This window comes from Fukomys damarensis, unplaced genomic scaffold (genome assembly GCF_012274545.1).
Source record: "Fukomys damarensis isolate Sample0158 unplaced genomic scaffold, DMR_v1.0_HiC HiC_scaffold_1, whole genome shotgun sequence".
Classification (NCBI taxonomy): domain Eukaryota; kingdom Metazoa; phylum Chordata; class Mammalia; order Rodentia; family Bathyergidae; genus Fukomys; species Fukomys damarensis.
The window spans coordinates 70,744,738-70,769,488 of record NW_022900913.1 but is presented as its reverse complement, the minus strand read 5'-3'; the positions used below and the strand labels follow the sequence as shown (position 1 = coordinate 70,769,488).

The 24,751-nt window shown below is 36.6% G+C and overlaps 1 protein-coding gene across 4 annotated transcripts in view; it reads left to right on the top strand.

Moving 5' to 3' along the window:
- The window catches only part of Parg (poly(ADP-ribose) glycohydrolase), a 110,928-nt gene that overhangs the window by 57,280 nt on the left and 28,897 nt on the right, over positions 1 to 24,751 (top strand). For all 4 annotated transcript variants that reach the window (XM_010622500.3, XM_033761906.1, XM_010622501.3 and 1 more), the window contains exons 10-13: positions 6,702 to 6,781; positions 11,347 to 11,407; positions 14,788 to 14,863; positions 19,151 to 19,298. In XM_010622500.3, the coding sequence (XP_010620802.1) occupies positions 6,702 to 6,781; positions 11,347 to 11,407; positions 14,788 to 14,863; positions 19,151 to 19,298 (365 nt within the window). The remainder of the gene's footprint in view (positions 1 to 6,701; positions 6,782 to 11,346; positions 11,408 to 14,787; positions 14,864 to 19,150; positions 19,299 to 24,751) is intronic.

The window sequence follows — 24,751 nt, the reverse complement described above, 5'->3', positions numbered from 1 at the left end:
TATTGGGTGGTGAGATACACAACATTTGATTGTTTCTAAGGTCTGCAAATTATTTACATTGAATATATTTTATATTTAGAAGAAATATAGTTAAGAAAAATTTATCAGTCATAGGAAATTGAGTGAGAAAAGTTAGTAAAAAGAGTGAATTATTTTTGTAATTTGATTTTGAGAGTAGAATCAGGTGGTTTTTTTTAACCTTTTTCAAAAAGCTAGTGTGGGTAGCTTCCTCCCACTTGTACCTCCACAGATACATTATCCTTGTCTGTACTGTACCCTAATTGTTACATATAGAACAAAATCCAGAGTCTCCTAATGGTGGAGAACCACAGTGCTGACAGACAACCTTTTCTCATCAGTCAAAAGCCCAGGAGTAGGATAGCTTGGGCACAAGGCTTGGGAAGGCTTGGCTTTGGTGACTTCTAATTTCCTACCAACAATTAACAAAATTTACATTAATTTTAATAAAATACAGAGTCCACCCCAAGAAATGTATACATACTTCAGGAGAAGAAAAACTTGTATAAACATTGTAATACTAAGTTTATTGAGACTTTATGAGATTAATACAAGTTATCTTTGGACTCTAAGAAGTGCTCAAAGTGGTGGCCATAAGCTTCCAGACATTTACTAGTATGGCAGACTACTGCTTAGGTAGTTAACCTTGGTCATTGAGATTGCTGCTCATGCATTTTCACTTTCTTCTAGGGTCCCCCATACAAGAGTTAACACTGTCTGTTGGAAGAACATGATACTATTTTTCTTTTCCTGAAGTGTGCATACATTTTTTTTTTTTTGGTAGACTCTGCATTTTAATTTTAAAACATCTCTTTCAGCTGAACTACTTTTTAAAAAAATCATTGTATATCCTTGAGGATAGTCATATTTATTTTACCTAAATTATAAGCATGAACGAATATAGTATGACTTAAAAATAATAACAGATAATACTAGGCTTTTAGTCTGTCAGACCTCTTGGAAAGCTCTTTGAAATTAGACCTCCATTGTTGTAACTAGCCATATTTCTGACCGGGGAATTCTGGGGCCTCTTGGTAATAGGAGGTTTGTCTTTGTCGTTCCGCATGGTCATTTATCCTTAAGCTATTTGGCTGTGAGTGTCAGCATGTTAGGCTTAATGGGAAGCAAGGCTAGTCCATCTTTCTTAATGAAAGGAATATAGATTAGAAGAATGCAAGCACTTTGTATAAATGCATGTTGATTTTTTTGTTGGATATTGTGTAATGTCTTAATTTAGCCCAAGTACCTCAGCTTACTTATCATTATATGAACATTTTGCATGAATATATCTTAATAACAATAGCTAATTTTATTAAGCACGTACCATATACTAATTACTGATAAGTTATTTTTTACTCAGTCCTCACATCAATCTTGTGAATTCAATGTTGCTTAGATACTGTTATTTCTGTTTTTCAGATGAGGAAATAGAAGTTTAGAAAGGATAGGTCACTTTGCCAAGTCAATACAGCATAGCAGATGTCCTTTGGCCATAGCTTTGGCCAATACTCTGCTGTATTCTCCCTCGGAATGAAGCATGTTAATACTTCTTACCTCATAGCTAGTGAAAAGTTAGAACAATTCTTAGGAGAGTTTTCATCTGTTAAATCAAAGCCATTTTTGTAAGTCCAGTAAATGATATTTAATAATGATATGCAGTAAATAGCATTTCACTAAGTAAGAGTTTAAGTCAATGTGTTGAAGATTTAAAGCCAAACAAACTCTTGTCTTCCTGGCTAACTAAATGCCCAAACACTGAAAATTTATTAATTGGGGTAAGCATGTGATGGGCTCCACAGTTACAGGGCCTCCTCAGTAGTCAGCACGTCTGCCCTTGCCTCTTGTTAGGAGATGATATGAACCCCCACTAACAATGGGAATGATGGCTACATAGCCATTGATGTAGTCTATTGATGATTTACTTTGATGGAAGACTCTGGGTAGGGAATCTTCTATAGTAATGAGGTTTAGAGACAATAAATGACCTGTCAGCAGAACTGCGACTTAGCGCTAGTTTCTGTGCCCTAGACATTGCCCCTACTTCTTCCTGATCAGCTCCATGTTGTTGTGCTTTTCATCATGTCTCACTGCCTCTCATGAACAAAAGATTCTGAGATTGTTCCAGAAGTGGAACACAGCTCAAAGTTCCCCTCTTCCACATGGCTTCTGAAAGGTCAGGTGCCCAATCTGATGGGCCCTTTGGTAAGCTGCTTATATAGCACTCTGTTGTCTTTGTGTTTGTTCTTTTGTGTGGTTTGTGTTTATGATTATTGTTTCCGGCAGTTTAGAGTACATATGAGGGCTTAATCTCAGATGAACTATGGCTAGCTACTTGATTGAGTAAGAAAAATGGTAAGAGTGTGTGGTGGGAGGCTGACGTCAATAAATTGAATAAGTCTTCCTTTTTATTTATTGTTTTGTTCTTCCAGACCTGCCTAGTTATGTTAAATACGCCTGACCTTTTCCCTTGCTTGACTTTCAGGGCTTCATGCTTATAAAGGTTTCCAATGCGATTAGCATTGATGCTTCTGAGATTGCATGGAAACTAGATGGTCAGAGATAAATTGTGGGTCTCAGCAGTGGTCAGCTCAGGAGGCTTCAACATCTGCCTGTTGCCTGGATTGGAGATGTTGCTAGGGCCATATGGCAGAGAGCCTCACAGAGGAGCCAGAAGTGACTTTCTGGCTTGGTATCAGATTATATATTTTAAACTAGAAGTTGTAGTGGTTTGGGCTTGATTTATTATATACTAATGGATTAATTCTTAACAAAATGGCACAAGGGTGTGTGCATGTGTGTGTCTAGAATTCAGTTTCCGTAATGTTATCAGTATTCCATTGAAGGAGAGGCTTTACTAAACTATGTTTCTCTTTATAAGTATGGAAAGGAAATCACCACAGTTAATATGTATCTGACCTTTGATTGACTTCTTCCCTTGAAAATGCAAACTGGCTGGGCGTGGTGGCGTACGCCTGTAATTCCAGCCCTTGGGAGGCTGAGACAGGAGAATCACTGTGAGTTGGAGATGAGCCTGGGTTACATAGTGAGTTCCAGGTCAGTGTCAACTACATAGTGAGACCCTGTCTCAAAAAAAAAGCAAAAAAGAAAACAAAAGAAAATGCAAACTGTTTTGTTTAGAACAAAGTGAGGTGGTATGATTGGCTCTTTCTGTTTCCTTGTTTAAATAATCTCTAAGTATTATTTAGTGAACTGCCAGACTGTCTTCCCTACATGCACAGGAGTTATTAATGTCCTGATTTGTGTTCCTATTTACATACATGCTGCTGACTCAAAAAATGTCTCTAAACATACATACTCAAGACTTGGAAACCCTGAATTAAAAGATCAACGTTGGGAATTTTTAAAAAATTAGATGTTGGTTGATTATATATGAGAGGGTATCTCTCTAAATGTCTATCTGTCATACCCTCCCTTGTCACCACACCAGTTCATTTGGCCTCTCTACCTTCCCTCTACCATCTTTCTGTTCTCCCCGCTCCATGAGCTTCACTGAGGTCCCTTTGTCCCATCCCCATCTCTCAGATTGTACGTACATCACTCCTGTGCTATCATTCATGCTTATTACCTGTGTATTTCTGTTATTTTCATTTGTTGCCATAGCAGGAGTTCCCTTTTTATTTGTGTGACTATGCATAGCATTTTAAAATGTCCTAAAAGCCAAGCTGAGATAGTCACAAAACTTAAACCTGCTTCAACTCTTCTGACTTTATCTCCACTCCACACCCACACCCTCTTCCTGGCACTGTCATGGAGATGGTTACACAGTGATTTGAAATTAGACTTGGAACAATGAATAAATGTAATATTGTGAGGTTATTCTTGATTTGTGCCTTCAAGATTCGGACCTGTAAAATAGACAGTGGTTCTCATTTGTAGTAATAACAACAGCTATGTAATCTTCCAGGAAACTCCTTATCACCAGAATAGTAAGTCTGCACTCCCAAGAGGCTCCTAAGGTTAATAATTTGACATCATGATTATGAAATATGTGGACATTTATGTGACTTTATAAATAGATGATCACATATAGAAAGAAGCTAGGAACATACTTTTGCTTTTTGTGTTTTAGGAAATTATTCCTTAAGGGCAACAGCCATTTTCTCCATTCTGCAGCAATTCTTTTGAAGAACTTTTCCCCTTAGTGGAATTGTACAGTACATCAGTCTGTCTCTAGAAGGAGGTAGTAGTTGGTTGTTATAATCATACTGCTTCTCTCTACTAAGTAGGAATCCTGGAGAGGGCCTTGCAGTGAGGCCCAAAGTATCATTTAGTAAATCATATTTATTGATATACCATGTTTAATTAAACTGCCAAGCAGGTTTTTCATTTTCACTCTCATTTTGATTTAAACGTGCTCTGTTCTGGTTGACATATTGCAAAAGAAATCAAGCTGAAACCTGTACTCTAAAAGAACCTGGGTTTTGTTGTTGTTGTTGTTGTTGTTGTTGTTGTTGTTGTTGTTGTTGTTTTAAGCTGGCAGTTGGATTTTAATAGTGTATGTATTAAATATTTTAGATAAATTATTCGAGTAAAAATTATCACACAAGCATTCTTAAACTATGTAAAACAGATTTTAAATTAAGTTTAAATACTACTCAACATTAGTGGTTTTGGGGGGAAATAAGTACTCATAAATTGCTTTTCTAGAAGTTGACCTTGAATACAGGCTTCAAATCATTGTAAACAGGATCATTTGAAATCTGCATTTCCTTTCCTTTTCCTAATTCATTTCAGTTGCTCAATAGGATTTTCTCATGAAATTAACTTTTTCCACTCTGCGTAGTTACATAAGCTTGATCTTCTAGTCATGAAAAATGTTACCCATTTCAGCACTTATTAAGGTGGACTTCCACTTGAAGGGTTTCTGGATTTGAAAGTCAGAGTATGTGACTAGAGGCAGAGAATCTTCATCATTTATAGTCACTGAATCGTCCTATGATTTTTAAATGACTTTGGAAAGTATGATCTGACACCCCTAGAGCAGACTTCTGTAGGAGTAATCTTTTAGTGAACTACTTATTCAGGTCGTATGCTTTTAAAAGCCCTGCTTTTATTTCCTCGGGATAAATTGAATTATGTGTTACCAATAACAATACCACGTCATTTCAAAGAAAACTAAATTAAGTCGTGCACATCCAGGTTGCTGGAAACTGGGTAACATAGGATAGGCATTGTTTTGTTACCAAGCAAAGGGTCTGCCATAATAAAATGCTATAGGCTGGTCATCTTACACAACAGAAACTAGCTTTTTCACTAATCTGGAGAATAGACATCCCAGATCAAGGTGCTGGCTGTTTCAGGTCCAGATGAGGATGTTTTTCGCATCTTGACTACTACCTTTTCTCCTTGCTGTTTCTTCACCTGGTACAAAGTGCTGTGATATCTCCATGAGGACCCAGTCCTATAGGATTAGGGCTCTTCTGTTATGGTCCCATTTAACCTTTACCATCCCCTCACAGGCCTTATCTCCAAATGCAGCCACTTTGGGGAGTCCAGCTTCAGTGTATGAGATTTGATTAAAAATTATGGTGAATGTTTAAATTTTTTTAATGTATTACACTAAAAGATGCATTGCTTTTAATTTTCCTCAAAGTACCCTACCCCTAACCTCAAACACATCCCGTCATTGCCACTTTCTGAAGTAGTTCTGGAAGTCCTCTTTTGTGAGAGTCTTTGGTTATGTGTAGCGGCAAGTTTTTGGTTTTGTGTGATGCCTGAAGATCCTGAGCTAATTCAAAATGTTTATCTTTCTTGGTCAGTTTTGCTTTGGGGGAAACCAGAGGTCTCACCATGTCAAATATGATGAATTAAGGTGAATGAGGACACACTGTAATTTACGAAACTGCCTTCTCATTGGATAGCATTTACCAGCAGCATTCATCAACTTTCTTAGCATACCTCAATAAAGACACTTAGGAAGGAAGACTTCCAGACTTGCTTCAGAAAGTGGCAAGAATGATGGGATAAGTGTGTGCAAAACGCGGGGTATTTTGAAGGGGACTAATGGCAGTATGTCTTTTATTGTAATAACATGGTTTGTTTTTTTGTTTTGGGGTTTTTTTGTTTGTTTGTTTTTGGGTACTGGGGATCGAACTCGGGTCCTTGCACTTGCAAGGCAGGTGGCAGAACCACTGAGCTAAATCCCCAGCCCACACGATTTTATTTTAACATTCATCATATATTTTGATCACACCTCATGTGACTATGCGGAGGGCACAGGTGCTCAGTCCCCACCATCTTGTCACAAATGCCTATCCCTCTCCCCAGTCACAGTCCCTCACTTCATTGGCAAACACTCAAATGCGGATTTTTTTCACATTCCATTTTTCTTTACTTAAGTAACAACCTGGTGGTGTGGTTAAGTAGTTTTCGCCACAAGGAAGTGGCTATAGATTAACCAGCTGGCCCTGAGTGACCTTGTGGGCCTACACAGGGAAGATGAGGTTGGAGAAGTGGCTGGGTGGAGAGTGCTGTCTGACTTGAGCAGCTTCAGAGGAGCCTAGCTTCAGGTCCCAGGCTCCCCGACACGCTCTGTCCAAAGCAGTCTTCCACTTCTCTGTTCAGGGAAAGTCCTCTTATTACATGGCAGCAATGTAGATTTAGTGTTTTGTGAATCTTTAGGGCATTTTAATTCATCCTCTATCCTCTTTGATCTCTTTCAGATTGTTTGAAGGACGTTCATCAAGGAAACCAGAAAAGCTTAAAACACTCTTCTGCTACTTTCGAAGAGTCACAGAGAAAAGTAAATTTTTTAAATTTGTTTCGTTATTTTCCTTGCTGACAAGAATAGTTCAGGTATCATGGGAGGAACATTCTGTGTTTAAAGTACAACTTTTGTCCAAACTATATTTAAATAACAATGTTATAACCTAAATTTTATCTATATATTATGTATTTACATAAATATGTATTATGAATGTGTGTGGGTTTTTTGAACGCCAAAATCAAACCCATCTACTTTGAAATATGCAGTATACATCAGAGGCTTTTTATGAGTAAAGCCAGTAAATCTATGCTTTTAAAAGAAAATGTATAGACCAGAGTATACATTTTGAATGCTCTTTATTTAAAGAAAGAATAACTAGATGTTCATTATTATCAACATGCAATGTACTGGTCAGATTTCCCAGTGCTAAGACATAGTACCTTACACCTACAACTTAAAGGTGGAGAGGCTTCATTTGGCTTGTGGTTTCAGGGAATTCAGTCCATGGCCAACCATCTTCAGGGCAGAAACAGCATGGTAGAAAGGCATAACAGAGCAAAGATGCTTATTTCATGGCTACCAAAAACAGAGAAGCAGTGTGCATCCACTTAGCTATGAATGTCTTTTTGTTTCTTATACTCTTAAGTGAAGTTAATAGGACACATATGTGTAAATACCATATAGTTTCTCTGGTGTGATAAACTAAAAGTATAAATAAGGATCAGAATGTATAATTGATATTGCATAATAAGAAAAGGTCTAAAGGTGTTGGGGAAATGAGAGGGGTAGGGGAAAGGAAAGAAGGGAAAAGAAAAAAATGGAAACAAAGTCTTTGTAAATAGGTAAGGGTGGAGTGGGTGAAGGGGGACTAGGGGGACGGGGAAAAAATAAGAACCAAGATACGTCATGTAAGGGTACAAGATCCCAATGATGAATGTAACTGTACTGTATACCTAAAATGTACCAATAAAAAATATTTTTAAAAAAGAAAGAGAAGCAGAATAGCGCCAGAGAGGGATTAGGGACCAAATATACCATAGTACCCAATGTCATAGCTCAGTGACCAAACAGACAGACTCAAAAGTGTACTTTATTAATCTTGTGGGCATATCTTAAGCCAGTCAAATTGACATATGAGGATTATTAGCTATGGGTAACCTTTCCTACAAGTTGTAATCACAGAAACCAGAACAACTTGAAAGTTTCCATTTGTTGACTAGTTTGGTCAACTCTGGTTGTGTAAAATGAGTTCTTTTCCATTCTGGTCATCAAACTTGTTGGATTATCTTAAGTCAAGTCTGGAATCATTCTAAGGTCATTTTTCTCATACCTATTTAATCTCACTGTATGCATCACATTTTTCCCTATTGAATATAATGTTTTTGGACATTATTCAAGTATTACAAAGATACTAGTTATCAAGATGTTCACATTTAAGGGGGAAATACATTCTTCCATAGAGAAATATTTATCTTGTAGCTTACTGAATTTTAGGTTTGTGCTTTGTACTGAATTAAGCATTAAGGGAAATTCAAGGATTATTCAGGATTTTGAAAGAAAATCAATTAGAATTTGTTCTGATTTGTTAGAGAAATGTCTACTTTCTTTTCTAGTCTAAATTTAAATAGGATTGTTAGAAATCTGAGTTCACGTTTCTGTCGTAAGAATCAAATCATGTTTCTTCTCTGAAAGCTAATTTGCCTTTCTGAGTTGTAGGATTTCAAGTAATTTGAGGGAAAAGCTAACTGTTTTTTCTTAAATAGAAGTGTATGCCAACATAAGTCTTGGGGGTTAGATTGAAAGAAGTAAATTATAATCAGACATTTGATTTTCTGGCATTTTCACTATTCATAGTAATGTAGTTTTGTTTTTTGTTTGTGTTTGTTTGTTTTTGCGGAAGGCAGTAAAATATTGCTATAGGTTTTCAGGATTTAAAAGGAAGAATACTTGGGGTGAGGGCGTCTGGAAGACCTGTTACACAAAGCTGATACACCAAAGGTCTGCATCCATAGTCACAGATAAATGAGAAGTTAACCTGGCTGTACCGGAAGGAACTTGTGAATCCCAGGTTGGCACTGGCTAGAGAGGAAAGAAAGTCTCCTCTGAGAATCTGAACCACAAACTCCAAACATTGGAACTGGAGTTCTCCCAAAAGCATGTCCACAAAGGCCTGCCCAGTGGACTTTAGAGTCTCTCTTGTTAGTGCCACTAGGTGGCGGCGGCAGCAGATGCCCATCTTGTAGAAACTTAGACTTTTATCCATTATAAAAGCTGTATTCTGTTCAGAAACTGAGGATATGAAAAAAGCACACACTTTTAGAATTGGTAGAAGAAAATTCCATCAGGACCAATTTTTCAGTTTTATTAAACATCTAGTTATATATGCATGATGATCTCAAGACTGAAAGATGTTAGCCTTCTGAATTATTTGTAATATAGTTTTAGATAAAGTATCTTATAGTTCATATATTTAAAAACCAATGATATTGTGATTTTTAGGAAGAGTATTTGATTATCCAAAATACCCTATTCTAAAGTAAAAGTTGCCATTTAATGAGAAAAGTTAATACATATTGTCAAAGCATCTTCTAATTACATCTAAGGAACCAGTCCTTGTGCCTTTTCTTTCTTTACCAGCAAATGTTTGTTTATTAATTTCCCTTGGTCTCTTAGTATATATGAAGGACATTTAGTGTTCATTCTTCTCTGCCAACTGCCTGAATGACTGAATTTCCTGGTAAAGAATTGTTTCACAGATGTTTGAACATGTGTTGGCCCAGTGATTTATCACCACACCTGCCTCGCAAGCATAAGGTCCTGAGTTCTATCCCTGGTATCACAAAAAAAAAGACATATTAACAAAAGTTTATTTTCTAATACGGTGGCTCTATATGATTATTAGGTTGTTACTACATGACACTGAGAGCAAAGAAATGAGGGGTTGTGCATAGGAAAGAAATTATTGCCAGGCTTTCATGGGCCTCAACCATTGTGACTAATGGTTCCTCACATGTGTGTGTGTGTGTGTGTGTGTGTGTGTGTGTGTGTGTCTGCAAGTGTGTGTATGCAACAGAAGAAAACAATGGCATGGCCTTTTTACTTGATTTTTTAATTTACAGCAGGCAAATTATTTCTGGACAGCTGGTTTATTTTTTCCTTTTTCCACTGGCTTAAAAAGTAAATCTAACCAAAACAGGATCCTCTTCTCTAAAGTTATTGACTGAATTAATAATATTTTGTTTTGTTTCTTTCAAATGTGTCTCTCCTTTAAAAATATGTTATTTTCTTCTCTCTACTTTTAGAACACAGTAATTTCTCCTCTGTCTAAAGCACTTATTTAAGCCTAGGATTTAACTATGCTAAGTTCAAATGATATGCTAAAGAGTTCGCTTTTAAACCTTAGATGATTTATTTTACCAAAAAGAACATAAATGTGTTTCTGTTTGCCAGTCTTTCAGTTTGGGGTTAAAGCTTTTCTTAGAAAAGGAGTCTGTAAGATCAAATTCAGTTTTGTCTTTTTGCATAAGCTTTCTACTCTGAATCTTTTCTGATGCTTTTTTTGGCGGGGGGGGGGTCCCGTTTTTTAAAATCAGTAAAAAGTACCAGCTCTCAAATCCAATGTTGTACTGTTATTTGTATATTTTTAGTAAGGGCTTATGCTCCTAATGTAAGGATGATATTATTTTAAATCAGTATTCTTTCTTTCAAATTTCATTTTCATTAGTACATATTTGCAGTACATAATGACCACATACTTCATAGGGAATTGGCACATGTACATAACACATCTTCATTCTTTTTCATCCCTTTCCTCTCCCCTCCCACCTACCTCCATCTCTTGGTCCTCTTCCCTTTTGCAAATCTAGCTCCCTAGTTCCTATAATTTGTCTTTTATTTTGATATTTATGTATATTTTAGGATTCTCACAAAAGAGAAACTCTGCTATATTTAAGCTTGTGTGTCTATTTTATTTCATTTCACATTATGATCTCAAGGTGCAGCCATTCTACAAATGATTCAAGTTTACCCTTCTTTATGGCAGAGTAGTCCTCCATTGTGTATAAATGGAGTATTTTCATTATCCAGAATCAATATTATGTTGCAGTTAGCTCTCTGTATCTGAGGGTTCCTCATCTGTGGCTTCAGTCTACCACAAATTGAAAATAATCTTAAAAGAACAAAAATAATCATCTGTACTGAAAATTTTCAGATTTTTTTTCTCGTCATTATTCCCTAAAACCCCTAAAACAATGCAATGTAGTATGTATTTTCCTAACATTTACACTATAATAGGTATTATAAATAATATATAGATGATATAAATTGTACAGGATAATATACAGAGGTTTTCTGCCAGCTTAAGGGACTTGAGTATCCATGGATCTTCATATCTTGGTATCTACAGGTAGTCCAGACACTAACCAAACATGGAAGGACAGCTATCATAGCTAGATTTAGTATTGCCTCAGTTTTATAGCCATTCTTCGACTTGTTCTTTTACTCTGTGTGTGTATCTGTATGTTTGTGTATAACTTAGAGTTGAAACTTATTTTATGTGTTTGTTTGTTTTTTGTTTTTTGTTTTTTGTTTTTTTCTTATAGAACCAACTGGGTTGGTGACATTTACAAGACAGAGTCTTGAAGATTTTCCAGAATGGGAAAGGTAATAATCATAAAAATAATCTTAGACCCTTAAAATTAGAAGGATTCTTACCATGAGAAGAGTCTATTTTCTAGCCTCAGAACCATAATTTCCCAAACTTCTTATTGTTCTAGAGCCATGGAGTATCTTCTAAGTGATCCATTCATAGCCCTCATTATTAGAAAAGTTACATCTTTTAAATCAAAATCTGCAACCATTTGATTTTTATCGTTTTACCTTAATTTTATCTTCTGAAAGAAAATTTTGTTTAGAATTAAGAATTTTTGTGTGTGAAGACTAATATTAAGTGGTATACTGATATTTAAATATTCCTTCTTACCCTCTGTTTTGGTTAGTCTTTATATTTTTATGATTTTATTTCTGGAGGGCAAGATTAGAGAAGATTTTTTATAATCCGTAATTGTCTAGCACTTGCCTAAGTGGTAAGAATTTTGAAAAGTTTAGTTCTCCCTGTGTACCACTGATACATTTTGTGGAGGTTGCTAATTGAGTGAGGGTTTTTTTAATTTATTATTATTTATCCGAAAATACTGAGAATAACAGCCAGCTTGAGTTCATTCAGATTTATAAAATCTTTCATACTCTGAAATAGTTAACCAATTCCCTCATCTAGAGCAAATCCCCAAGACGTGTACAAAGTGTGGATCATCCTTCTAAATTCCTGTGAGGATATGCTCAAGTATACTGCATGCATACCATTAGGTGTGCATGTTAATCAATGCCTCTCATTTTCACTTGCTTATAATTTTATCATATTTCTATTATTTTGCTTGGAATTAGCAATGAAAGGAACTCACTCTTAAGGGAAGTTAACTTGAGAAGGCATACCTGCTTAGTTGTCTTGTGATTTTTTTATCCATCAAAGATACTTATTTGTAAGCTAAAAGAAAAACTTCAGAAGGCTGAGTGCATGATTGAGATGATTATTAATAAAAGTGGGCAAGATTGAACAACCTGAAAAGAGGAAAATAAAATTTAACCAGAAAATAAAGAACATGTACAGGAGTTTGGAATAATGGCACATTAGAGGTGAAAAGGATTATCAGAAGTCTTCTGGCCCAGCTGCCTGCTAAAAATACCAGACTGCTGGGTAATGCCTTCTACTGGTGGAGACTTGGGCGGCTTCAGGGGTGAGACTGTCATGACTTTACCTCAGCCTCCTCCACAGTTGCTGTTTGTGTTACTACCTAAAACTTTATCACCAAACATGTTCATCTGCTAGACAACCCCATTCCTCATCCCTGTTTCTTGTTAAGTAAATGGAATTTCCTTTTAACTTTCACCCCTCTTTGATGTGTATTAAAAAATGTCGAACTTTCATGTATCTTACAAGTGCTTTCTTGACCCACTCTTAACAATGAGCATAAGTTCATGCCATCCTGTCATTTCTGGGTTCTATGCCTGCTTTTGACATACAGCCATTCATTGGTTTCTCGTGGGGCCTAGAACTAAATGTAGAATTCTGCTGTCATCTTGCTACACCCGAGTATAGATGATTGCTTTTCTTCACTCTTCTATATTAGTCTCTAATAGCAATACAAATATTTTGTTCATTTCATTTTGGTATCATTTTTGTAGAATATTTACAGAGCTTTTCATTTGTCACTATTGCAGAAGGACACCCATTTCTACATCTCCATGTGGGATACAAGAGACAGGTCAAAATGTAGAGACTGGCAAGACTGCTGTGTGAATGAGCTGTAGTATCTTTGCCCCTAAGTGAGACCAAGATTGTCTCATTAATTTTGATAGTCAAAATTTAACTTGGTACCTTTCTTATTATTTCATTGATCTCTCTTTTAATTTAGCTACTTCATAAGTAAGTTAGAGAATATAACTCCACAGGACTCCACATAATCAGAAACATGTATGAACTACGTGACAGAGAAAAGTAGAAATAGATGAGGGCCATTGGTGTTGCTGAAAGTAAGAGGCTTCATAGGGAGGGGCCAGTAAGTTGGGTTTTCCTGAAACCCAATTTCTGCATGTTACTGTTAGTCTTTGATGATCAACAAGTATCTTAGCCAGGCTTAATTAATTTCAGAGATCCAGAATCGTCTGTGTCTTTAATTCCTAGGACAATATTGTAGAGGATTTGCTGGGATCAGAACAGTAGATCCATCCAGAAGTTGAAGGATACTTAAACAAAATTTCAGCAGTGGTAACTATAATAAAATTTCTAGCTTCACCCATGGAGGATAGTTGCCAATGTATGGACATCTGTTTGTATTTTTAAGTCCTGATGTACAGTTCAGTACAGTTCAAAGATTTCTGGATCTTAACTTCTTTAACTTAATCTCTAGGTCGTCTCCTGTATAAAACAGGAAAGCATACCAAGAAATGGAAGTTTTAAAAAAAATCAAACCTGTCAACTTTCTCTAAGAAACTATACTGTTTTTCTAGAACTATAGCATATTGGTTAAGAGCTTACCAGTGGGTTTGGATCTTTGCTACTTTATTTACCAACTAAAGGAAATTAATTTTCTTTTCCCTCTCTAAAAGGAAATAGTAATGGGGTTATTCTGAGAATTATAAAAGTAAATACAAATAAAGCCGTTAGAATAGAATTGTGCCCAATTTCCTTTTTATTTTAAAGTTATCAGTTATTAGGCAGAAGTTGTGCCAGAAATGTATTTAGGTTCAGTAAAATCAGGAAGGAAGCAAAAATCAATAAGTAAACAGTACTTCCCTAGCTAATTAAATTATTTTTTTTTAATCTGATTACCCCCTTCACAAAAAAGTTATTACTAAAGTTAGGAGTTTCGATCTCTGTTGCATTCAGATATAACTCATTTTTTATTCAGTAAGCCACTAGGGGGAAACATTTAGTAAGGAAATAACATCCTCCAATGGTGTTACTACAATGAAATTGGTTTTTAGTATACAAGACAGGTCAATACCTCAGTGAAAGGAAAAAAAAATAAGTGTGCCCTCTGAAAGTTGTATGTGTCAACCTTCTTAATATAAAAAGTGCCACCAGTCAGCATTTCTGTAGCATGTATTTTCATTAAGACAGTCTTTCCCAAATACAGTTATCAAACCAGTGAAAATAGAGCCCATTTGAGAACCATGTGTGATGTATTGCAGATTTTCTATATTTTTCCTTAGAATGTCAACTGGGTTGAAAAAAATTTCATAGATCTTAATTTTTTATATCTTAAAGTTTTAAGCATCTTACAGAGAAACTTTGATAAGGGGAAAAACAAGTTTTAAAGCAATGTGTTGTCTCATTTAATTTAAATTTGTATATTTACAGATTTCAACAAGGAAATGTTAGAGACAATATAAATTTTCTTAATAGCTGTATGTAGTTTCAGAGTTATCTGTAGTGAAGTACTTATTTTAAAAATTGAGTAAAGGAATATCTCCACCTGTTGTAGGTGTGAAAAAACCTTGACACGGCTACATGTCACTTACGAAGGCACCATAGAAAGCAGTGGCCAAGGCATGCTGCAGGTAGGTGAATTTCAGTGTGTGTGTGTGTGTATGTGTGTGTGTGTATGTGTGTGTGTTTAAGTCTTTCTCTTGTCAAGCTTCTGACAACAAAGGAAATTGAAAAACTGTTTATTTGTCTCCTAACCTGATTTAATGCAAAGAAGAATGATAGCAGAATGGGAAAAAAAACACCAAACAGATCACTTTGACAGCCTTAGTGATGATGTTATTTGCCAATGTATGCTCTCTGTTTCTTACATGAGCCTCTTTAAAAAGCCTTTGACAGAAAGTCCCAGGATCTGGACATGAGTACTTTGGCTCAGACATTGATTGTAGATTGACAGTGGAGGAACTTCCCAGAGTATGGTCTTGACAAGCTGTCACCAGGCAGTTTTGTTCTTTTCTTCAAAGGCTCCTCCTCTGCCCCTAATGATGACCATTTTGAGATGTTTTTCTGTCACCAACAGCCTTGTTTAGGTCTAGGAGGCAGTCATCTAAAATTGATTGATAAGAAAGGCCTCTCTCCCATCTATAACAGCTTTAAGCTCATGGGCCGGCTTGCTAATATCTTTTTCTTACCAAAGATTCTCCTGTCTTTGGTATTAATTCATTGCTCGCATTACTTTAAAAGGAATTTAGAAAAAGAAGTTAACAAAATACAATATGTATTTAGCTCTAAAATGTAACATCTAACTTGAACATGTCAGATTTTCTTTGTGCTTTATACTGATTTTTTAAATATACTACACAGAGATAAAATTTTAGTGTTTTGTATTTTTATCCCATGTAAAAAAGCATGCAAACAGTTTTCTTTGAAAGAAGGTTGGATATCATCTCATTAATACTGGGAATAGCTGATTTTTCTTCTTGGATCCTTATTTGATACTTACATTGGATCAGAAGATAAAGCAATAGACTGATTTGGGTAGACTGATTTATGTGTACATATCCTAAGTGACTAATGAAAGATTCTTCCTAGAATCACCTTTTATTTAGACATAATTGTAATTAAAATCTTTATGGAAGCAAACTATGTTTTAAATTACCTTCTCCCAGTGTTTCAGTTTGTAAACAAAATTACTTATGACAGCTAAATTAATAATTTTCCTATATTTAATTTGTGCAAAAATGAAAAACCACCAAAAATATATTTTTTATTTAATCATATACTTTTTCCTCTAATTAAAAAAGTAATTGTAAAATGTGCATGAAATTGCTTCAAGGAATATCCCTTTCCCCCACATCCCTTTCTTTATGAAGTTCTTTCCTACTTTAACATCTGGATAAAACAAGGAAGTCTTGATGCACATGAGGAAAGCAAAGCTACTTCTAGTTAGCACCGCAGGAATGCTGACCTTTCATGGCAGTGTAGTTCCACATGGAATTGTGTAACAGCCATCAAGGTTGAGATTCTCCCCACGTCCCAGGGTATATTATAGATGAAATGTGAGACCATGGTAGAGTGAAAGAATACCATAAAGGCTTCTAGCACTATTAATTGCTCTGCCTCCCCCAGGCCCTGTCTCCCCAGGAGATCAGGGAATATTGTGTTGCAATGCTCCAGAGTTCCTTGTATAACACATAAATTACATTATGCTGAATGGCAGCAGCAGCAGAACCTCTCTAAGGAGTGTTATCATTTCTCTCTTTTCATCAAGTTATAATTCAGAAGCTGAGTAATCTGAACAAGTAGCTTTACAGTAAAGAGTTGGAAATGCCTGGCTAAATATAAAAAAGCACTCAGGTGCTTGTTTTTATGTCCTGGAACAGCTTTCTCACGTTTTGTAGAGAGCCTTTTATTAAGAACTTTTTTTATGTAGTAGAAACTTTAGTTTTCTTAAGGACCTCTGCTCTTAGAGGCATATTGAGGTTAGTGTAATTATTTCTGTGCACACCTTTCAAGTAATGAATGTTATTGTCCTTTTATCAAAGAGTGAGCAATAGCAGGCACACTGCATGTATTTCATAATTATCATCAAATAGTACAGAAATTGGGTAGAGCTTACCCTTTTAGTTCAGTTTTGTTTAATACCTTATTCCAGTAAAATAAGCAGATCTTGATTTCTCATTTCTGTTCACAGTGGCATTACACTCATAGCACGCAGTCAGTCTGTCAGGGCTCTAGGACTCCATTCCATTTCTTCGCTGGGTCTGCTCTCTTTACTTTGCCACTGTCTTATTTGAGGCCTTTGTAGTAATTGCTTAAACTATTCAGAAGTCACCAAACTAACCTCTTTTCTGTTAATGTTATACTTTTCTAGATTATTCTTTGTAGCCTGAATTATCTTACTTAAGCATGGGTCCAGTTGTTACATGAATTTTTTTCCCAGAGCCTTCAAAATTGACTACAGATTCCCTGGTCTCCAGACCGCCTCATCATCACCTCTAACCTCTCATAACGTACCCTAAATTGCAGGCAGCTGCTCACCATTCCCCTATACAGCTGTTGACACTTGGTGTCCCCTGTGTCCTTGTGTAGCTCTTCCCTCAGCCTGAACATCAGCTAACTCTGAATTAAATGCTGTCTCCCTTCCTCCTCCTATGCTTAGATTCTGGGTGAATTATTATGTGGGAAGTATCACATATATACTAATGGGTTCTCTAATAAGTCATCTTGCCATTCCACTTACATGTCTGACTTCCAGGCAAATTGTGTGTCCTGTGAGGCCTGAAACCAGCACTTCTTATTCATCTTTGTGTGTTATGGTTCCCAGCACAATACAAAGTAAATATTTGTCAAATGGAATAGATTAAGCTGCGAGTCACCCAGTGCCTAAAGACCTCATATGTAGTAGGTTACAGATTAATATCTATAGTTTTGCCAAAATTATTTTTCTGTATAAGCTTAATGGCTCTGGTTTTATTTAGCCTTGATTTTAATACTCAGAAATAAAAACCCAAGTACATGATTTGTGTGTGTAGTACCAGGGATTGAACTCAGGCCCTTGCATTTGCAAGGCAGGCGACAGAACCACTGGCCCTACATGATTCTTGTTTTTTTTTTTTTTTTTTTAAGACAGAGTCTCACTATATAGTTGAGATTGACCTGGAACTCACTATGTAGTCCAGGCTGGTCTCAAACACACAGTGATCCTCCTACTTCGGCCTCCCGAGTACTGGGATTATAGGCATGCACCATCATGCCTGGCCCTACATGATTCTTAATAACAATACATTTTTAAGAATCTGTCGATGGTGTGCTTCATTATTTTCTAGCTTTTTTATGGTGAGAAAAAAGACAATTTTGCTGTCTATTCATGTCTGCCTGTCTTTTCACATTAAAATAGCAAAAGATTCAGATTCTTATTCTACTTTTGTGAAATTGGCTTCAGATAATCATTTAGTATCTATTTAGAGAATATAAAAAAGTTTTAAGAGATCTTATATTTTACAAGATTTGAAACAGATCTTCTCTTAACAGTACTTAATTCTGTTTTTCTTTTGTGTGTGACTACATGTACACAAACTGTGAATCTGTGTACTCTCAATCTTTACAGTAGTCAAAGACAAAGATGGGCACCATTTCTTACTGAAGTAATACTGGCAGGCAGAGTGCGTATTCTTGTGGAAATTGTATGACCACTCTTTGTCAGTAGGAACCAGGGACTCATTGTAGTGTGCTACATAAAGTTATGTGGGACTCAGGCTATAATTCAGTGGTAGAGCACTTGCCTACCATGTGTGGGACAATGTAGTTGAATCTTTGTTCTTTACACTAGGTTTTATTTTTCTTCTGTTTTTTACTAGGTATATTATTTTGAAATGTTTGGTAATATTCATGCAGCTTAGAGTTGAATCTAGGAAAAAAATTCCATTCCTTTATTCTCCCACAGAAGAATATATGTTACCCTATGCAGTCAGCTACTAAACTTCTCAGTTCTTCAAACAAGTGTTTGATTACCATCTTATATAAGAAAGATAGGATTATTTTAAAGCCATTTTAAATCTGTAAAGGGAGGCTGAGGAATGACTGGGGAAATGACCTTGAAACCACTCCAGGTAAAGAACTTCCTTCATTTATGGTTTGGAGGGACAAATAAGGGTTATAGACTATAGTGCATAACATTTTGCCTAGCCGCTCCATTTTCCATGTTCCTCAGACAGTTTTGGGATGCACAGAAGTGTGCAGAGATGCTAACTGACAAGAGATAGAAAGAGAACAAGCAGCTGTTGTCTTCCTCCCTGGGAGATTGCTAAGTGGGGGCTGACTTCCATGTGAAAAGCTGAGAACATACAAGATGTGTGCTTCCTTATCACACATATATGTATTGTAAGCCATCATTTAACATGCCACATTTCTCCAAATAGGTGGATTTTGCAAACCGTTTTGTTGGAGGTGGTGTAACCAGTGCAGGACTTGTACAAGAAGAAATCCGCTTTCTAATCAATCCTGAGTTGATTGTTGCACGACTATTCACTGAGGTGCTGGATCACAATGAATGTCTTATTATCACAGGTTAGTTTGGGAGTTCAGACAGTGGGGTAGTTTTCCTCATCTGCAGTTATCTATCATGAGGCGTAGAGGCTGCTCACGTCAGCTTTTTTCTTCCATGGGCACAAGCCCCGGAATTTTTATTCATTCTACTTGCTTTTTGAGATTGTTATAGTCTTATTTTCCTAATGTATCCTAAATACAGATTTAATCCCCTATTTTTTGTTCCCTTACCGTCTTTGTCTGAAGATCAAGGGTAGAAACTGTTCAGTTACTCTTCAGTTTGAAGTTTTGTGATATAATAATATTCTTAGAAGAAGATAGTTATAGGGCTGAGAATTCAGCTCAGTGGCACCGCGCCTGCCCTGTAAGCGCAAGCTCCTGAGTTTGATCCCCGGTACTGGGGTGGGGGGATAGCGATATAGTTTTGAGTGTGTATCCTGTTGTTATTTTCCCATTGTATTTTTAAGTGATTTGTTTCTGTTAAAAATTTTTAAATGTTAAAAAGTGATTATATACACACATATATAAGATATTCATATGCATATGTATATATGTGAATGACATAGTAACAGTACTTTGGAGAGAATCAGTGTAACAGTGAGCTTTATAGAAGAGAAGTAAATCAGTAACCTTATGTTTATCCTAATTTCTAATCCTAAAAGCAAAAAGTATGATTATCTTATTGTCAGTCCTTGGTTTCTTTAAATTAATGTGGGAGGAGGAAGGGGTGAAATTTACTCAAATTTATACATTGAGTTGCTTATAGAGATTTAATTTTTTTATTGTTGTTGAGTCTCTTCAAACTGAGGTAGCACTGTGTCACAGTATTTTCTTGTCAATGAATTGCAAAAGGTTAATGCTGACAACTGACCTCAGGCCACCATATCTAACTTAAACCTTTTATTTAAGTACCTGACAGAACATTCTTGCATAAAGGCTGTAATGCCTCATCAGTTGTCAGTACTTTTTTTAATTCCTCAAGAAGTGAATTTCTTCTTTCATCTTGAGCTCTATTGTTGCTTTGAGATTAGCATAGAAAAGTAAACACTCACTTGAGTTGGAAGAATTTGGTTTATTGCTTTTCCAAAGATTACAGTGGGAGTAAGACCATCCCCTATGAGTTATGGAGATCAAATGTATACAAACCTTAAGTTGCCCCTGGAGAGGTACAAGTCAAAGCTAAGGCTGCAGTCTTGTCTTGAAGCCACACTCTGCCTCAGGTGCATTTTTCAGCAATCTTCAGGAGTCTTTTAATGTTGTCCTTATGTTTTGTCTCTAGAATTTTTGTCGGGTCTTCATCTATTAAGTCCAGTGTCTGTGACTGTTCACTGCTTTTTTTCTGGATGTGGTCCATACTCTTCTTTCCATATCTCACATATTTTGTTGAGTACTTAACATTTTAAATGATGTAACAACTCTGGAAATCATGTTTTCTCCCCATCAGAGTTCATTGATGCTGTTTGTTGTTTAATGGCTTTCCTAAACAGATTCTGTAAAGTCTGTGTTCTTTCTTGTGTATAGTCACTAAAATCTCTGCTCAACTAGGTTAGTTCTCAGCTAATGATTGTGTGGATTTCCTTAAATGCCATGAACCAGTTAGTCTCTCCTTAAGTGCTCTACCTGCATGTTGGGGCTCACTTTAAACACTTCCTCTTGTGTTTGGTGGCTGTCTTGCCTTCGGTTCCTGCTTGCACAGAGACTCAGTCAGGCAGTGGGAGAGGGGAGGGCCTTCTGAGGTCTTTCCTAATCACTCACACAGCCATATGCATGCATGTGGCCTTCGAAATTTCCAGGAGTACATTAAAACCTTTCTGAGCCCCTTGTGAACATCTCATTCCTCAGCTTTTCCTTGGAAATTTACTGGTTTGCCTGTTATTGGCCAAGCTGATAACTACCATCTCTGAGAGCCTGAGAACTGCTAAGCAGTTGCCTGTGCTTATTTTCATCTAGCCCTTGGGGATCTAACTTTTCACACTGGAAGTCCAAAGCCAGGCAAATAAAATGAGGTCTTCCAGGGGACCTAATGATGACAGCGTTCTCCGAATGGGGCATAAAGGAGCCTCTTTCTCCTGGATCCTATGGTGGCTGCTAGACTGTTGGTTTTTACTGTGGCTATGGACAGTTAGTTTTAAGGCTACCCACAGAGGTTGAGAGAGTGGGATGGAAATAGAGCAAGTAAAAATACCACAAGGCAGGCTGAGGATTTAGCTCACCATGCTTGCCTTGAAATCTCAAGGTTCTGAGTTTGGTCTCCAGTACCACAAAAAAAAATTAATAAATGATAAAAATACCACAAAGCTTGCAGTTTTTGCCAAGATTCAGCCAGTTTTCCTTGAGAAGGCAATCCTTGGATTGCTTCAAGCCTTTCTTTACTTTCCACAGTTAATTCTCACTGTGATTTTCTTAGTGTTCTCCTTGCTTCATGGCACAATTTACAAGGTTTTTCACTCCACCATTTTGCCTGTATCTCTACCTTTTGTAAGCGCTCCCTGGTAAAGTGGCTTTCAGCAATTTATAACACATCATTTAGACATCCTGTGTTGATTCTTATCCTTGTGTCTCTACTGCTAAATGAGTGAACTAAAGCCAAAAATAAGTTATTGAGTTTATATCAGAAACTAAGAATGGAACCTCAGCAAAGAATTTCTTCTTGGATAGAGTCCTAGTTAATTATTCAAAGTGAATAACTTGAAGTATTTCATCTAGAACTCAGGCATTGTGATCCACATTGTACTGAAGTAGAAACACAGGCCTCTTTAGTTCTCAGTATTGCCTCAGCCCACATATCGCCCTTCTGTCTACATTGTTGATTATCCTGTGGGCACATGGGGAGCATGTAGTTGAGGTGCTGACGGAGGTGTGAGTACAAGAAATCACAAAATAAAAAATGAAAAATGGCCTAAGTCCATTGTTAGGCAACTAAATCTTTTGAACATTTATCTAACACCCTTTAGAAAGCTTTGAAGGTCAAGAATCTGACTGTCCCCATCATTTTGGTATCTTTTTAATACTGAACCTAGATTTGAACTAAAGACTTAAAACAAAATATCTCATCAGTTTTTAAAATGAATTTACATCCTTGAAATTAAAAACTTAGTAGCATGTTGGGCACTTAAACTCAAAGCTAATTTGTTTCATTTGCTTCATTTTTCTTAGTCGTCTGCCATTAACATTACTATAAACAAATAAAATATGTCATTTTTCTCTGGGAATATTAAAAGGAAAGCATTGACTGTTTTTTCCTTTTTTAAAAGATAGTTTGTCCCCTCCCTGAAAAGGGATCACTTTGGAGTTAATCTTTGAATTCTAACTTACCTGCAGCCATTGTAGAATGACTAGAAAAATGCAGCTCCATGACTCACTTTCACATTTGTAATTACCTAAAGCTAAGGACATTTGGGGTGACTTTTAACTCGGCATTTTTCCCACATCCACTTAACTCTATTATAGTGCCTCCTAATTAATATCTGTGATGTGTTGTTCCCTTAATGGAAATGGCCATTTCATCATCTACTTGATGTCTGGATTTCTGCCATCTTCCTTCTTAAGGAGACTCTTAACCATGTGCTGCAATCTATCTGCCTGATCAATTCCATTCTTTCAGTGATGTACCCAGGCTTAGTGAGCTAATGGCTGTGACTGTGCTGCCTGAATCTGTAGAAGAGTTTCAGAAATTGGAAATAAATTAAATTTATCATCATTGTGGGACATCTGGTTGCAGTCAGACTTTTAAATGAATATGAAACATGTCAGGCAAGTAGCAAATACTTTTTTATACAGTGTTATCCCACTCTTTGCTGTAATCCTCCCTGCAGTAGTTTTTGAACAAGTATGGGTGGAGGAAAAGAATTCAAACTCCAGCCCTCCCCTTTCGTTTTTCTTTCTGTCGGGAGTTCCTCCTTCTGTTGGAAGTTCCTCCATAACACCCCATAAATAGCTTCAATACCTGAGGTTGTTCAGGGGCTCTCATGGTCCTGTTTGGTGAGCACAATGGAGTAGAGGCATGTTCAGTCATACCTTGGTTGGTACTCCACTGTTTTCACACCACACTGGTCAAATTTGGTACTAAGCATTTGACACAAAAATTTTGTCCCAGTATTTGTCATTTATTTAGTATTAGACATTTAGTATTAGCATTAGACACAAAGCTAGAACTTATAGATATCGATTGCCTTGGGATTTACTACCCTTTCCAGCCAAAACAATTTGGTGCTCATTTTTACTACTCCTCTTGCCTCCTGGAACCAGTTAATGAACACCACTGAGGTACTGCTATGCATTTAACGTAAAACTTTTCCTATAGCAAATCAGATCATCCCAGAAGTCCTTATCTTCTGAGTGCAAGCAGAACTGACAGGGAAAGTGAGTCTTGTCTACTGCTGGGCAGAAAGCAAGGGGAAAAAATAAAAGTCAGAGAGTTCTTGGCTGTCTTGGTTCCCATCCAGTCAGTAGACTGACTAGGTCACTTTTAACTTCATGTAAATGAGCCACGTAGCTTTGTTTTCTCTGCTCTCTTTCAAATTAAGTCTAATCACACCAATTCTGATTTCTGTATGGTCTTGAAGGATTTCAAATTTGTCTTACTTAGCTATCAAGTAGTTCTGTGAGGTAAAAAGATAATTAATGACTTTGATGATGAAATGAACTGCAGTGAGGCCTGATAAAGATTCACTCAAGGGGATTTAGCTCAATGGCACCACATCTGCCTCGCAAGCACAAGGTCCTGACTTTGATCCCTGGTACCAAAAAAAAAATTCACTGGGTCTATTGTGTCTCCTGATCTCACTGTGGTTCTCTTTACCACACTATACAGTCTTTAAAAAGGTGTAAACTTCTTTGTGTTCATTGACTACATGGTGCATGAGATTTAATGTTTCTGGACTCAGTGTCAGCTGATACAGTGTCCTTTCTCTTTTGCTCAATATTATATGTATTATTAGGCTGATAGTTATTCACATGCTTTAATGTTTCTGCATCATAAGATCTGATGTAGTCACAAATGCTAATAATTTATAATCCTTCCCTTTGAGAAACTGACAGTCCAATGGGGGAATGTGATTACATGTTTCAAACAGCTGTATTAAGTTAGAGTTGACATACAGTAAGCAGTGTTTATTTAAAGTGTACAACTGGGTAGGTTTTTCATCTGTGACTGTATTCCTGAAACCATCTTTGCCCACATTTTTTGTGGCTGTTTGATTTTTCTTTTATTTTTACATTTTGAAAGCACTTATAAATTTATTATCAGATATATGTACCATGGTGTCACTTTTTTTTTTTCCTTTTTTTTCTTTTGGACAGAGTCTCACTATGTAGTTGAGACTGCCCTAGAACTCACTATGCAGCCCAGGCTGGTCTCAAACTCACAGCGATCTTCCTGCATCAGCCTCCCTAGTGCTGGGATTACAGGTGTGTGCCACCACGCCCAGTATGGTGTCATTTTCTTAATGGTGACTTTTTTTTTTTTTTTTTTT